This window comes from Nerophis ophidion, linkage group LG07, assembly GCF_033978795.1.
Source record: "Nerophis ophidion isolate RoL-2023_Sa linkage group LG07, RoL_Noph_v1.0, whole genome shotgun sequence".
Taxonomy (NCBI): Eukaryota; Metazoa; Chordata; class Actinopteri; order Syngnathiformes; family Syngnathidae; genus Nerophis; species Nerophis ophidion.
The window spans coordinates 2,729,875-2,747,965 of record NC_084617.1 but is presented as its reverse complement, the minus strand read 5'-3'; the positions used below and the strand labels follow the sequence as shown (position 1 = coordinate 2,747,965).

At 32.3% G+C, this 18,091-nt stretch overlaps 1 protein-coding gene across 6 annotated transcripts in view; it reads left to right on the top strand.

The window, feature by feature from the left end:
- adgrl1a (adhesion G protein-coupled receptor L1a) overlaps nucleotides 1–18,091 on the top strand; it is a 502,860-nt gene that overhangs the window by 480,851 nt on the left and 3,918 nt on the right. For 4 of the 6 annotated variants that reach the window (XM_061905195.1, XM_061905196.1, XM_061905200.1 and 1 more), the window contains one exon: nucleotides 16,358–16,480. In XM_061905195.1, the coding sequence (XP_061761179.1) occupies nucleotides 16,358–16,480 (123 nt within the window). The remainder of the gene's footprint in view (nucleotides 1–16,357; nucleotides 16,481–18,091) is intronic. The other 2 variants (XM_061905201.1, XM_061905199.1) reach the window with 1 other exon arrangement.

The window sequence follows — 18,091 nt, the reverse complement described above, 5'->3', positions numbered from 1 at the left end:
AAGTTTTAAATAAGCACTTTGAACACAATATAAAAATAATCATTCAAATCTTTAAATAGTGTTTGTTGCCTGTCTCAAGAAGTTAGCAATACAAGGACACACACACACATTTGTGTATTTCAGACATTCTGAGGACCACCGAAATTATTATAATAAGTCGTAATTTTACTCAACGCAAGTCAAAATTTTACAAAAAAACTAAACATTTGTGCAATGCTGTGATAAAAGTTAGAATTTTACTCAATAACAGTCGCAATTTTACAAGAAAAGCTTAACATTTTGGCAATTTTATGAAAAGAGTTGTCGACAAAAGTCACCATTTTATGAGAGAATTTTGAAATGTTTGCAATATTATAATAATTATCAGAATTTTACTTGGCAAATTATGACAAAAGTCGTAATTTTACTCAAAAAATATCACTGTTTTACAAGTACAATTTTTACATAAATACAAGGACACACACATTTGTGTATTTCAGACCTTCTGGGGACCACCGAAATTATTATAATAAGTCGTTATTTTACTCAACGCAAGTCAAAATTTTACAAAAAAAACCCTGAACATTTGTGCAATGTTGTGATAAAAGTTGGAATTTTACTTAATAACAGTCGCAATTTTACAAGAAAAGCTTAACATTTTGGCAATTTTATGAAAAGAGTTGTCGACAAAAGTCACCATTTTATGAGAGAACTTTGAAATGTTTGCAATATTATAATAATTATCAGAATTTTACTTGGCAAATTATGACAAAAGTCGTAATTTTACTCAAAAAATATCACTGTTTTACAAGTAAAATTTTTACATAAATACAAGGACACACACATTTGTGTATTTCAGACCTTCTGGGGACCACCGAAATTATTATAATAAGTCGTTATTTTACTCAACGCAAGTCAAAATTTTACAAAAAAAACTAAACATTTGTGCAATGTTGTGATAAAAGTTGGAATTTTACTCAATAACAGTCGCAATTTTACAAGAAAAGCTTAACATTTTGGCAATTTTATGAAAAGAGTTGTCGACAAAAGTCACCATTTTATGAGAGAACTTTGAAATGTTTGCAATATTATAATAATTATCAGAATTTTACTTGGCAAATTATGACAAAAGTCGTAATTTTACTCAAAAAATATCACTGTTTTACAAGTACAATTTTTACATAAATACAAAGACACACACATTTGTGTATTTCAGACCTTCTGGGGACCAACGAAATTATTATAATAAGTCGTTATTTTACTCAACGCAAGTCAAAATTTTACAAAAAAAACTAAACATTTGTGCAATGTTGTGATAAAAGTTGGAATTTTACTCAATAACAGTCGCAATTTTACGAGAAAAGCTTAACATTTTGGCAATTTTATGAAAAGAGTTGTCGACAAAAGTCACCATTTTATGAGAGAACTTTGAAATGTTTGCAATATTATAATAATTATCAGAATTTTACTTGGCAAATTATGACAAAAGTCGTAATTTTACTCAAAAAATATCACTGTTTTACAAGTACAATTTTTACATGAATACAAGGACACACACATTTGTGTATTTCAGACCTTCTGGGGACCACCGAAATTATTATAATAAGTCGTTATTTTACTCAACGCAAGTCAAAATTTTACAAAAAAAAACCTGAACATTTGTGCAATGTTGTGATAAAAGTTGGAATTTTACTTAATAACAGTCGCAATTTTACAAGAAAAGCTTAACATTTTGGCAATTTTAAGAAAAGAGTCATCGACAAAAGGCACCATTTTATAAGAGAACTTTAAAATGTTTGCAATATTATAATAATTATCGGTATTTCACATGGAAAAATATGACAAAAATCGTTTTACTCTTTTACAAGTACAATAAATACATATATACAAGGACACACACACACACACACACATTTGTTTATTTCAGACCATCTGGAGACCGCAAAAATTATTATAATAAGTCGTAATTTTACTCAACGCAAGTCAAAATTTTACAAAAAAAAACTAAACATTTGTGCAATGTTGTGATAAAAGTTGGAATTTTACTCAATAACAGTCGCAATTTTACAAGAAAAGCTTAACATTTTGGCAATTTTATGAAAAGAGTTGTCGACAAAAGTCACCATTTTATGAGAGAACTTTGAAATGTTTGCAATATTATAATAATTATCAGAATTTTACTTGGCAAATTATGACAAAAGTCGTAATTTTACTCCAAAAATATCACTGTTTTACAAGTACAATTTTTACATAAATACAAGGACACACACATTTGTGTATTTCAGACCTTCTGGGGACCACCGAAATTATTATAATAAGTCGTTATTTTACTCAACGCAAGTCAAAATTTTACAAAAAAAACTAAACATTTGTGCAATGTTGTGATAAAAGTTGGAATTTTACTCAATAACAGTCGCAATTTTACAAGAAAAGCTTAACATTTTGGCAATTTTATGAAAAGAGTTGTCGACAAAAGTCACCATTTTATGAGAGAACTTTGAAATGTTTGCGATATTATAATAATTATCAGAATTTTACTTGGCAAATTATGACAAAAGTCGTAATTTTACTCAAAAAATATCACTGTTTTACAAGTACAATTTTTACATAAATACAAGGACACACACATTTGTGTATTTCAGACCTTCTGGGGACCACCGAAATTATTATAATAAGTTGTTATTTTACTCAACGCAAGTCAAAATTTTACAAAAAAAACTAAACATTTGTGCAATGTTGTGATAAAAGTTGGAATTTTACTCAATAACAGTTGCAATTTTACAAGAAAAGCTTAACATTTTGGCAATTTTATGAAAAGAGCTGTCGACAAAAGTCACCATTTTATGAGAGAACTTTGAAATGTTTGCAATATTATAATAATTATCAGAATTTTACTTGGCAAATTATGACAAAAGTCGTAATTTTACTCAAAAAATATCACTGTTTTACAAGTACAATTTTTACATAAATACAAGGACACACACATTTGTGTATTTCAGACCTTCTGGGGACCACCGAAATTATTATAATAAGTCGTTATTTTACTCAACGCAAGTCAAAATTTTACAAAAAAAACCCTGAACATTTGTGCAATGTTGTGATAAAAGTTGGAATTTTACTTAATAACAGTCGCAATTTTACAAGAAAAGCTTAACATTTGGGCAATTTTAAGAAAAGAGTCATCGACAAAAGGCACCATTTTATAAGAGAACTTTAAAATGTTTGCAATATTAGAATAATTATCGGTATTTCACCTGGAAAAATATGACAAAAATCGTTTTACTCTTTTACAAGTACAATAAATACATATATACAAGGACACACACACACATTTGTTTATTTCAGACCATCTGGAGACCGCCAAAATTATTATAATAAGTCGTAATTTTACCCAACGCAAGTCAAAATTTTACAAAAAAAACTGAACATTTGTACAATGTTGTGATAAAAGTTGGAATTTTACTCAATAACAGTCGCAATTTTACAAGAAAACCTTAACATTTTGGCAATTTTATGAAAAGAGTTGTCGACAAAAGTCACCATTTTATGAGAGAACTTTGAAATGTTTGCAATATTATAATAATTATCAGAATTTTACTTGGCAAATTTTGACAAAAGTCGTAATTTTACTCCAAAAATATCACTATTTTACAAGTAAAATAAATACATATATACAAGGACACACACACACACATTTGTGTATTTCAGACTTTCTGGAGACCGCCAAAATTATTATAATAAGTCGTAATTTTACTCAACGCAAGTCAAAATTTTACAAAAAAAACTAAACATTTGTGCAATGTTGTGATAAAAGTTGGAATTTTACTCAATAACAGTCGCAATTTTACAAGAAAAGCTTAACATTTTGGCAATTTTATGAAAAGAGTTGTCGACAAAAGTCACCATTTTATGAGAGAACTTTGAAATGTTTGCAATATTATAATAATTATCAGAATTTTACTTGGCAAATTATGACAAAAGTCGTAATTTTACTCAAAAAATATCACTGTTTTACAAGTACAATTTTTACATAAATACAAGGACACACACATTTGTGTATTTCAGACCTTCTGGGGACCACCGAAATTATTATAATAAGTCATTATTTTACTCAACGCAAGTCAAAATTTTACAAAAAAAACCCTGAACATTTGTGCAATGTTGTGATAAAAGTTGGAATTTTACTTAATAACAGTCGCAATTTTACAAGAAAAGCTTAACATTTTGGCAATTCTAAGAAAAGAGTTGTCGACAAAAGGCACCATTTTATAAGAGAACTTTAAAATGTTTGCAATATTATAATAATTATCGGTATTTCACATGGAAAAATATGACAAAAGTCGTTTTACTCTTTAACAAGTACAATAAATACATATATACAAGGACACACACACACACACATTTGTTTATTTCAGACCATCTGGAGACCGCCAAAATTATTATAATAAGTCGTAATTTTACCCAACGCAAGTCAAAATTTTACAAAAGAAACCCTGAACATTTGTACAATGTTGTGATAAAAGTTAGAATTTTACTCAATAACAGTCGCAATTTTACAAGAAAACCTTAACATTTTGGCAATTTTATGAAAAGAGTCGTCGACAAAAGGCACCATTTTATAAGAGAACTTTAAAATGTTTGCGATATTATAATAATAATCAGAATTTTACTTGGCAAATTTTGACAAAAGTCGTAATTTTACTCCAAAAATATCACTATTTTACAAGTAAAATAAATACATATATACAAGGACACACACACACACATTTGTGTATTTCAGACTTTCTGGAGACCGCCAACATTATTATAATAAGTCGTAATTTTACCCAACGCAAGTCAAAATTTTACAAAAAAATACTGAACATTTGTGCAATGTTGTGATAAAAGTTGGAATTTTACTCAATAAAAGTCGCAATTTTACAAGAAAAGCTTAACATTTTGTCAATTTTATGAAAAGAGTCGTCGAGTCGTCGACAAAAGACACCATTTTATAAGAGAACTTTGAAATGTTTGCAATATTATATTAATTATCAGAAATTTACTTGGCAAATTATGACAAAAGTTGTAATTTTACTCAAAAAATATCACTGTTTTACAAGTACAATTTTTACATAAATACAAGGACACACACATTTGTGTATTTCAGACCTTCTGGGGACCACCGAAATTATTATAATAAGTCGTAATTTTACTCAACGCAAGTCAAAATTTTACAAAAAAAACTAAACATTTGTGCAATGTTGTGATAAAAGTTGGAATTTTACTCAATAACAGTCGCAATTTTACAAGAAAAGCTTAACATTTTGGCAATTTTAAGAAAAGAGTCTTCGACAAAAGGCACCATTTTATAAGAGAACTTTAAAATGTTTGCAATATTATAATAATTATCAGAATTTTACTTGGCAAATTATGACAAAAGTCGTAATTTTACTCAAAAAATATCACTGTTTTACAAGTACAATTTTTACATAAATACAAGGACACACACATTTGTGTATTTCAGACCTTCTGGGGACCACCGAAATTATTATAATAAGTCGTTATTTTACTCAACGCAAGTCAAAATTTTACAAAAAAAACCCTGAACATTTGTGCAATGTTGTGATAAAAGTTGGAATTTTACTTAATAACAGTCGCAATTTTACAAGAAAAGCTTAACATTTTGGCAATTTTAAGAAAAGAGTCATCGACAAAAGGCACCATTTTATAAGAGAACTTTAAAATGTTTGCAATATTATAATAATTATCGGTATTTCACATGGAAAAATATGACAAAAATCGTTTTACTCTTTTACAAGTACAATAAATACATATATACAAGGACACACACACACACACATTTGTTTATTTCAGACCATCTGGAGACCGCCAAAATTATTATAATAAGTCGTAATTTTACCCAACGCAAGTCAAAATTTTACAAAAAAAACTGAACATTTGTACAATGTTGTGATAAAAGATGGAATTTTACTCAATAACAGTCGCAATTTTACAAGAAAACCTTAACATTTTGGCAATTTTATGAAAAGAGTCGTCGACAAAAGGCACCATTTTATAAGAGAACTTTAAAATGTTGCGATATTATAATAATAATCAGAATTTTACTTGGCAAATTTTGACAAAAGTCGTAATTTTACTCAAAAAATATCACTGTTTTACAAGTACAATTTTTACATAAATACAAGGACACACACATTTGTGTATTTCAGACCTTCTGGGGACCACCGAAATTATTATAATAAGTCGTTATTTTACTCAACGCAAGTCAAAATTTTACAAAAAAAACTAAACATTTGTGCAATGTTGTGATAAAAGTTGGAATTTTACTCAATAACAGTCGCAATTTTACAAGAAAAGCTTAACATTTTGGCAATTTTATGAAAAGAGTTGTCGACAAAAGGCACCATTTTATAAGAGAACTTTAAAATGTTTGCAATATTATAATAATTATCGGTATTTCACATGGAAAAATATGACAAAAATCGTTTTACTCTTTTACAAGTACAATAAATACATATATACAAGGACACACACACACACACATTTGTTTATTTCAGACCATCTGGAGACCGCCAAAATTATTATAATAAGTCGTAATTTTACCCAACGCAAGTCAAAATTTTACAAAAAAAACTGAACATTTGTACAATGTTGTGATAAAAGTTGGAATTTTACTCAATAACAGTCGCAATTTTACAAGAAAACCTTAACATTTTGGCAATTTTATGAAAAGAGTCGTCGACAAAAGGCACCATTTTATAAGAGAACTTTAAAATGTTTGCGATATTATAATAATAATCTGAATTTTACTTGGCAAATTTTGACAAAAGTCGTAATTTTACTCCAAAAATATCACTATTTTACAAGTAAAATAAATACATATATACAAGGACACACACACACACACACATTTGTGTATTTCAGACTTTCTGGAGACCGCCAAAATTATTATAATAAGTCGTAATTTTACCCAACGCAAGTCAAAATTTTACAAAAAAATACTGAACATTTGTGCAATGTTGTGATAAAAGTTGGAATTTTACTCAATAAAAGTCGCAATTTTACAAGAAAAGCTTAACATTTTGTCAATTTTATGAAAAGAGTCGTCGAGTCGTCGACAAAAGACACCATTTTATAAGAGAACTTTGAAATGTTTGCAATATTATAATAATAATCAGAATTTTACTTGACAAATTGACAAAAGTCACAATTTTCCTCAAATAAGTCACTGTTTTACAAATACAATATATACACATATACAAGGACACACAAACACACACACACACACGTCCTTGGTTTTAACCCTCTTGAGACCTCCGAAAAATGCCTACGTCTAGTATTACAAGAAAAGCCGTAATTTTACTCAGCGCAAGTCAAAATTTTACTATAAAAACTGCAAATTTGTCCAATATTGTGATAAAAGTTAGAATTTTACTCAATGACAGTCACCATTTTACAAGAAAAGCGTAACATTTTGTGAAAAGATTTGTATATTTACTCGAGAAAAGTCACAATTTTATAAGAAAACTTTAAAATGTTTGCAATATTATAATAATAATCGGAATTTTACTTCGTGATTTTACTAAAAAAATTTCACTATTTTACAAGTACAACACAAAAATTGGCAATATTGTGATAAAAGTCAGAATTGTATATGACAGATGTCACCATTTTGCTTTAAAAGTAACAATTTTACATAAAAAAGTAATAATTTTACAAGAAAATGTATAAAAAATATTTATAAAAATATATATTTAAACTTTAAAAGTGGTTGTTGCCTGTCTCAAGAAGGTTACAAATACAAGGACACACACACACACACACACACGTTTTTGTATTTGTGACCTTCTTGAGACCTGCGAAAAATGCCTACCTCTAGTATTATAAGAAAAGTCCTAATTTTACTCAGCGCAATTCAAAATTTTACAAGAAAAACTTAACATTTGTCCGATATTGTCATAAAAGTTGGAATTTTATTCAATAACAGTCGCAATTTTACGAGAAAATTTTCACATTTTGGCAATTTTATGAAAAGAGTCGTAATTTTACTCGACGGAAGTCAAAATTTTACAAAAAAAACGTAACATTTGTCCGATATTGTCATAAAAGTTGGAATTTTATTCAATAACTGTCGCAATTTTACAAGATCAGCCAAACATTTTGGCAGTTTTATGAAAAAAGTTTTGAATTTACTCGATAAAAGTCACATTTTATAAGAAAATTTAAAAAAAATTCCGATACAATAATAATAATCGGAATTTTACTTTGCAAAATGATGACAAAAGTCGTGATTTTACTCAAATGCCACTTTCTTACAAGTACAACACAAAAGTGGACAATATTGTGATAAAAGTAAGAATTTTATATGAGAGATGTCAGCATTTTGCTTTAAAAGTAACAATTTTATATAAAAAAGTAATAATTTTCCGATAAAAAATATATTTACATAAATATTCATTTCAATTTTAAACTAGCGTTTGTTGCCAATCTCAAGAAGGGTAGAAATACAAGGACACACACACACACACACACACACACACACACACACACAATGTTGTATTTGTGACCTTCTTGAGACCTCCGAAAAATGCCTACCTCTCGTATTATAATAAAAGTCGTAATTTTACTCTGCGCAAGTCAAAATTTTACAAAAAAAATAAACATTTTATATTAAAAGTTGGAATTTTACTCGATAACAGTCACAATTTTACGAGAAAATTTCCACATTTTGGCAATTTTATGAAAAGAGTCGTAATTTTACTCGACGCAAGTCACAATTTTATAAGAAAACTAAAAAAAAATGTTGCAATATTATAATAATAATCGGAATTTTACTTTGCAAAATTATGACCAAAGTCATACTTTTACTCATTTTATTTAGTGTTCAACTTCAGCCTGAACTCTTTCGGTCTGCAACATTTCTTCTTTTTAAAAGAAAAAAATGTATGAATCTACAACTGTTTGTTTATGTAAAACTGTTTGTTTATTTTGTTGACCATTGGCTGAAGAAATAATAAATAAATAAAAATAAAAAATTGTACTCAAAAAATGTCACTGCTTGACAAGTACAACAGAAAAGTTGTCACCATTTTGCTTTAAAAAGTAATAATTGTGCATATTCATATTATGTTTATAAAGTCAGTAAATACGTCCCTGGACACATGAGGACTTTGAACATGACCAATGTATGATCCTGGAACGACTTGGTATCGACATCGATACCTAAATGTGTGGTATCATCCAAAACTAATGTAAAGTATCAAATAAGAGAAGAATAAGTGATTATTAGATTTTGACAGAAGTGTAGATAGAACATGTTGAAACAGAAAAGAGCATGACACCTACCCTTTACATCAGTATTTCTTAACCATATTATTATTGGTATATTAGGTATTATATTTTATTGTATGATCCTGTAACTTCTTGGTATCGACATGATCCATACCTAAATCTGTGGTATCATCCAAAACTAATGTCAAATAAAATAGGTTTCTTATAAGTATTATTATCACTGCAGGATGAGGACTAGCTCAACAAACTGTAGCTCATTGGTGTCAGAATGTAAACAAACGCCATAGGTGGATCTACACCTGACATCCACTGTAATGATACCAAGTACAGGAACGTATCTAGTCGATACCACTATGATTACGAGAGTATTTTTTGGCATCACATCTTATTTCGGTTTTTATTTTTTTATTTTTTTATATTATGTTTATAAAGTCAGTAAATACGTCCCTGGACACATGAGGACTTTGAATATGACCAATGTATGATCCTGTAACTACTTGGTATCGACATGATCCTTACCTAAATGTGTGGTATCATCCAAAACTAATGTCAAATAAAATAGGTTCCTTATAAGTATTATTATCACTGCAGGATGAGGACTAGCTCAACAAACTGTAGCTCATTGGTGTCAAAATGTAAACAAACGCCATAGGTGGATCTACACCTGACATCCACTGTAATGATACCAAGTACAGGAACGTATCTAGTCGATACTACTATGATTATGACAGTATTTTTTGGCATCACATCTTTTGTTTTTTTTTATATTATGTTTATAAAGTCACTAAATACGTCCCTGGACACATGAGGACTTTGAATATGACCAATGTATGATCCTGGAACTACTTGGTATCGACATGATCCATACCTAAATGTGTGGTATCATCCAAAACTAATGTAAAGTATCAAATAAGAGAAGAATAAGTGATTATTACATTTTGACAGAAGTGTAGATAGAACATGTTAAAACAGAAAAGAGCATGACACCTACCCTTTACATCAGTATTTCTTAACCATATGATTATTGGTATATTAGGTATTATATTTTATTGTATGATCCTGTAACTACTTGGTATCGACATGATCCATACCTAAATCTGTGGTATCATCCAAAACTAATGTCAAATAAAATAGGTTTCTTATAAGTATTATTATCACTGCAGGATGAGGACTAGCTCAACAAACTGTAGCTCATTGGTGTCACAATGTAAACAAACGCCATAGGTGGATCTACACCTGACATCCACTGTAATGATACCAAGTACAGGAGCGTATCTAGTCGATACTACTATGATTACGACAGTATTTTTTGGCATCACATCTTTCGTTTTTTTTTATATTATGTTTATAAAGTCAGTAAATACGTCCCTGGACACATGAGGACTTTGAATATGACCAATGTATGATCCTGGAACTACTTGGTATCGCATCCATACCTAAATGTGTGGTATCATCCAAAACTAATGTCAAGTATCAAAGAAGAGAAGAATAAGTGATTATTACATTCGAACAGAAGTGTAGATAGAACATGTTCAAACATAAAATAAGCAGATATTAACAGTAAATGAACAAGTAGAGTAATGATCCATTTTTTACAGTTTGTCCCTCATAGTGTATAAAATAATAGGTGTATAAATGACACAATATAATACTAATCAGGAGTCTTTGTTTGTTTACTTACTACTAAAAGACAAGTTGTCTAGTATGTTCAACATTTTTTAAGGACTAAATAACAATAATAAACATATGTTTCATCCACACTAACATGTTTTGTTCAAATAAAGACAATAATGACATTTTTTGTGGTCCACTTTATTTAGAAAAGTATGGAAAAGTACCAAAAAGTATGGAAATACATGATTCACACTTAGAGTATGTGAGATGTGAGCTCGCGGGGGAAAAAGTGCACGTAGTAAAACACTAAAATACATTTGCTTGATAAGTTGCAACACAGCGTCTCCATGGCAACAAGGTGCTGACTACACACATCTGTCCACATTACAAGCCCGCACATTGGAAATCCCCGTGACAAAAAAGAAAGGAGTAGTCCCTTGCATTTGCGGTTTTTGGAAGGAGAAAAAAAAAAAGAGAAGAAGTCAATCGAGGACAAACTAGTCACTGATTTGTGGGGGATTTCCTCCCGCCCGCCCGCTCCTTCCTGGCCTGGGCCTGGAACCACATCCTTTTATTGTTTCCACTCACTTTTTTCTGGGAAATGAAGTGTCTTTGCTTTTTCTGTACTACATAATAGCATACACACACACACACACACACACACACACACACACACACACGTATTTCCTACCTTGAGAGCTGAGAAAAATGCCTCCCTCTTCAGAAGCAGCCTTTCTAGATATATAAAGAAGAGTATTTACAACATGAATAATATATACCTACTATGCAAATATAAAAAAGCTTGTTGGGAAAAATGAGTTGGAATTTCACAAGAAAAAGGTCACAATTTCACGAGAAAAACTTAACATTTGTCCAATATTATAATAAAAGTTGGAATTCTATTCAATAACAGTCGCAATTTTACTAGAAAAGCTAAACATTTTGGCAATTTTATGAAAAGAGTCGTCGTTTTACTCTACAAAAGTCACAATTTTCAAAGAAAATTTTACATTTTGGCAATTTTTATAATAATAATAATCGGAATTTTACTTTGCAAAATGATGACAGAAGTCATTATTTACTCAAGAAATGTCACTATTTTACAAGTTCAACACAAAAATTGGCAATATTGTGCTAAAATTCTGAATTTTATTTGACAGATGTCACCATTTTGCTTTAAAAGTAATAATTTGATATAAAAAAGTTATAATTTTCAGAGAAAATTTATAAAAATATTCAATATTTCAAGTACACACACACACACACACACACACACACGTTCTTGTATCTGCCACCTTCGTCATAACTCCGAAAAATGCCTACCTCTAGTATTATAAGAAAAGCTTCACATGTTGGCAATTTTATGAAAAAAGTCGTAATTTTAATCGACAAAAGTCACAATTTTATAAGAAAAAAAAAATTGTGATATAATAATCGGAATTTTACTTTGCAAAATGATGACAGAAGTCATTATTTACTCAAGAAATGTCACTATTTTACAAGTACAACACAAAAATTGTCAATATTGTGATACAATTCGGAATTTTATTTGACAGATGTCACCATTTTTGCTTTAAAAATAATAATTTGACATAAAAAAGTAATAATTTTCCGAGAAAATGTATAAAAATATTCAATATTACAAGTACACACACACACACGTTCTTGTATTTGCCACCTTCGTCATAACTCCGAAAAATGCCTACCTCTAGTATTATAAGAAAAGTCGTAATTTTTACTCAACGCAAGTCAAAATTTTACAAGAAAAACTGAACATTTCTCCAATATTGTGATAAAAGTTGGAATTTTACTCACTAAAAGTCGCAATTTTACAAGAAAAGCTTCACATGTTGGCAATTTTATGAAAAAAGTCGTAATTTTACTCGGCAAAAGTCACAATTTTATAAGAAAAAAAAATTGTGATATAATAATCGGAATTTTACTTTGCAAAATGATGACAAAAATCATTATTTACTCAAGAAATTTCACTATTTTACAAGTACAACACAAAAATTGGAAATATTGTGATAAAATTCCGAATTTTATTTGACAGATGTCACCATTTTGCTTTAAAAGTAATAATTTGACATAAAAAAGTAATAATTTTCTGAGAAAATTTATAAAAATATTCAATATTACAAGTACACACACACACACACACACACGTTCTTGTATTTGCCACCTTCGTCATAACTCCGAAAAATGCCTACCTCTAGTATTATAAGAAAAGTTGTAATTTTTACTCAACGCAAGTCAAAATTTTACAAGAAAAACTGAACATTTCTCCAATATTGTGATAAAAGTTGGAATTTTACTCACTAAAAGTCGCAATTTTACAAGAAAAGCTTCACATGTTGGCAATTTTATGAAAAAAGTCGTAATTTTACTCGACAAAAGTCACAATTTTATAAGAAAAAAAAATTGTGATATAATAATCGGAATTTTACTTTGCAAAATGATGACAAAAGACGTGATTTTACTCTAAAAATGTCACTATTTTACAAGTACAACACAAAAATTGGCAATATTGTGATAAGTCAGAATTTTCCGAGAAAATGTATAAATATATATTTATGAAAATATTCATTTAAATTTTAAAATAGCGTTTGTTGGATTTGAATTTCACAAGAAAAAGGTCACAATTTTACGAGAAAAACTTAGAATTTTGGCAGTATTGTGTTAAAAGTCGTAAATTTACACAACGCAAGTCAAAATGTTGCCAGAAAAAATTGAACGTGTGCAATATTACGATAAAAGCTGGACTTTTACTCAGAAACAGTCGCAATTTCACAAGAAACACCTAAAATATTGGCAATTTTATTGAAAGAGTCGAAATTATACTCTACAAAAGTCACAATCGTTTAAGAAAACATTCACATTTTGGCAATATTATGATAATAATCTGAATTTTACTGGGCAAATTTATGACAAAAAGTTGTCAGGAGTTGTACGTGACGAACCCCAAGATGCAGAGATGACGGCATAATATAATGTCCAAAATATAAAGAAAAAACACAAACCGGGAACCAGGAACGGACAAATTGGAAACAGGAACCCGCAAACAGGAACTAGGAACAAAAAGACAGAAAGCAGTCCACGGCATACAGGAAAAGTGACAAGTAGTAGCACGACATCGACAGGTATTAGCGATAATAATCAAGCCCCGAGTGGAAGGCAAAGCAGGTCTAAATAGCAGCTGGCTGATTGACACCAGGTGTGGCCCGGTGCCAATCAGCTGCAGCTGAGGGGAAAAAGCACTCCGGGAGACAAGCAGGAAATAAAGACAAAATAAAAGCGCTGACAGGAAACAAAGACAAACGAAGAGGAAAAACTAAGGCATAGCCAAACTGTCATGAAAAAAAACTTAACTAAAGTGTCACTATTTTACAAGAACAACACAAAAATCGGCAATATTGCGACAAAAGTCAGAATTTTGTATGACAAATGTCACCACTTTGCATTAAAAAGTAATAATTTCACATTAAAAAGTAATCATTTTATGCAAAAAACATTGCAATATTACAGAAACATATGTTGTCAATATTCAGTGTTTTATCCTTCATAGTTAATGTAACACTCTTTATTTTCACGTACATTCTAGGTGTCTCATTCTGTAAAAAAAAAAAAGAAAGACAATTTCTTTCCGTTTTTAGCATTCAATCAGACATTATTGTGAGGTTTTGTAATCGTGTTCCTAAAAACAGATACACCGGCCCCCACCAAAATGTGGCCCCTGATTCAAAATAATGGCCCAGGAATAGAGAATGTGAACTTAGCAGCAGAACCATTGTAATTATTAGATATAAACTATTAAATCATTGGTCAGCAACCTTTTTGAAAGCAAGAGCTACTTCTTGGCTACTGATTAATGCCAAGGGCTACCAGTTTGATACACACTTCAATACATTTCCAGAAATTGCCAATTTGCTCAATTTACCTTTAACTCTATGTTATTATTAATAATTAATGATAATTATCTTTGTGGAAACACTGATCATCTTAATGATTTCTCACAATAAATATATATAGAAACAGATAAATAAATATATAAAAAAAGTAAAGGGTATTTCCGTCCGACATTTTTTTCCTTCTACGGAAGATTTTTTGTAGAGAATAAATGATGAAAAAAAAGACTTCATTGAACGGTTTAAAAGAGGAGAAAACACGAAAAAAAATGAAAATTAAATTTTGAAACATAGTTTATCTTCAATTTCGACTCTTTAAAATTCAAAATTCAAACGAAAAAAAGAAGACAAAAAGTAGCTAATTTGAATCTTTTTGAAAAATAAATTAAAAAAAAGAATTCATGGAACATCATTAGTAATTTTTCCTGGTTAGGATTAGTTTTAGAATTTTGATGACATGTTTTAAATTATTATAAACACACTTTGATTTCTATTTTACTGTTTTAATTGATTTTACCCTTTAAAATAGTTTTTAATCATATTTGTTTTTATATTGTTTTTATTGGTTTTATATTTATTTATTTTTTTGTTTTTATTCAGTCATTGGTGGAGCATAATATATATATATTTTTTTATTTATTTATTTTTTACAATTGTTTTTAACATGGCTGTGCAGCACTTTGGAAACGTTATTGTTGTTTAAATGTGTTATATAAATAAAGTGGATTGGATAAATAGGTTAAAATCCAATCTGCATTTTGTTAGAATATATAACAAATTGGACCAAGCTATATTTCTAACAAAGACAAATCATTATTTCTTCTAAATTTACCTGAACAAAAATTTTAAAAGAAATTCAAAAGACTTTGAAATAAGATTTGAATTTGTTTCTACAGATTTTCTAGAATGTCAGAATATTTTTATTTTATTTTAATCATAATAAGTTTGAAGAAATATTTCACAAATATTCTTCGTCGAAAAAACAGAAGCTAAAATGAAGAATTAAATGAAAATGTATTTATTATTCTTTACAATAAAAAAATACTTGTACATTGATTTAAATTGTCAGGAAAGAAGAGGAAGGAATTTAAAAGGTAAAAAGGTATATGTGTTTAAAAATCCTAAAATCATTATTAAGGTTGTATTTTTTCTTTAAAATTGTCTTTCTGAAAGTTATAAGAAGTAAAGTAAAAAAAAAAAAATTATTTTTTTAAACAAGTGAAGACCAAGTCTTTAAAATATTTTCTTGGATTTTCAAATTCTATTTGAGTTTTGTCTCTCTTAGAATTAAAAATGTCCAGCAAAGCGAGACCAGCTTGCTAGTAAATAAATACAATTTAAAAAATAGAGGCAGCTCACTGGTAAGTGCTGCTATTTGAGCTATTTTTAGAACAGGCCAGCGGGCGACTCATCTGGTCCTTACGGGCGACCTGGTGTTGGTGACACCTGTGTTAAATGATGCATTCAGTGACCGTAGTAATTGTTCTGTGTAAACAGCATCAGTGTGTGAGTATTGTGTCGTACTAATTGTTGTTGTTGTTGTTGTTGTTGTTGTTGAAATACCTCAGCAGCCATGGGAAACCACCTTCTGGCAAACCCCGTGTTGCAGACTCGCAGCGGGACGTCTCCTTACAACACCTTGCTGGCGGACAGCTTCACCCCGACCTCGCCTGGGGTCTTCAACTCCACCGGTCAGCTCCTACACTCTGTCCCTGTCTGTGTCCCTGTCTGTCCCCCTCTGTCTCTGTCTGTCCCTGTCCATGTCCCTGTCTGTCCCCCTCTGTCTCTGTCTGTCCCTGTCCATGTCCCTGTCTGTCCCCCTCTGTCTCTGTCTGTCCCTGTCCATGTCTGTCCCTGTCTGTCCCTGTCTGTCCCTGTCCGTGTCCCTGTCTGTCCCCCTCTGTCTCTGTCTGTCCCTGTCTGTCCCTGTCCGTGTCCCTGTCTGTCCCCCTCTGTCTCTGTCTGTCCCTGTCTGTCCCTGTCTGTCCCTGTCTGTCCCTGTCCGTGTCCCTGTCTGTCCCTGTCCGTGTCCCTGTCTGTCCCCCTCTGTCTCTGTCTGTCCCTGTCCATGTCCCTGTCTGTCCCCCTCTGTCTGTCCCTGTCCATGTCTGTCCCTGTCTGTCCCTGTCCGTGTCCCTGTCTGTCCCCCTCTGTCTCTGTCTGTCCCTGTCTGTCCCTGTCCGTGTCCCTGTCTGTCCCTGTCTGTCCCTGTCCATGTCCCTGTCTGTCCCTGTCCGTGTCCCTGTCTGTCCCTGTCCGTGTCCCTGTCTGTCCCCCTCTGTCTCTGTCTGTCCCTGTTTGTCTCTGTCTGTCCCTGTCCATGTCCCTGTCTGTCCCCCTCTGTCCCTGTCTGTCCCTGTCTGTCCCTGTCCGTGTCCCTGTCTGTCCCTGTCTGTCCCTGTCCGTGTCCCTGTCTGTCCCTGTCCGTGTCCCTGTCTGTCCCCCTCTGTCTCTGTCTGTCCCTGTCCGTCCCTGTCTGTCCCTGTCTGTCCCTGTCTGTCTCTGTCTGTCCCTGTCCCTGTCTGTCCCTGTCTGTCCCTGTCTGTCTCTGTCTGTCCCTGTCTGTCCCTGTCCGTGTCCCTGTCTGTCCCCCTCTGTCTCTGTCTGTCCCTGTCTGTCCCTGTCCGTGTCCCTGTCTGTCCCCCTCTGTCTCTGTCTGTCCCTGTCTGTCCCTGTCCGTGTCCCTGTCTGTCCCTGTCCTTGTCCCTGTCTGTCCCTGTCTGTCCCTGTCCGTGTCCCTGTGTGTCCCCCTCTGTCTCTGTCTGTCCCTGTCTGTCCCTGTCCGTGTCCCTGTCTGTCCCTGTCCATGTCCCTGTCTGTCCGTGTCTGTCCCTGTCTGTCCCTGTCTGTCCCATTCTGTCCCTGTCTGTCCGTGTCTGTCCCTGTCTGTCCCTGTCCGTGTCCCTGTCTGTCCCCCTCTGTCTCTGTCTGTCCCTGTCTGTCCCTGTCCGTGTCCCTGTCTGTCCCTGTCCGTGTCCCTGTCTGTCCCTGTCCGTGTCCCTGTCTGCCCCTGTCTGTCCCTGTCCGTGTCCCTGTCTGTCCCCCTCTGTCTCTGTCTGTCCCTGTCTGTCCCTGTCCGTGTCCCTGTCTGTCCCTGTCCATGTCCCTGTCCTTGTCCGTGTCTGTCCCTGTCTGTCCCTGTCTGTCCGTGTCTGTCCCTGTCTGTCCCATTCTGTCCCTGTCTGTCCGTGTCTGTCCCTGTCTGTCCCTGTCCGTGTCCCTGTCTGTCCCAGTCCGTGTCCCTGTCTGTCCCTGTCCCTGTCCATGTCCCTGTCTGTCCCTGTCTGTCCGTGTCTGTCCCT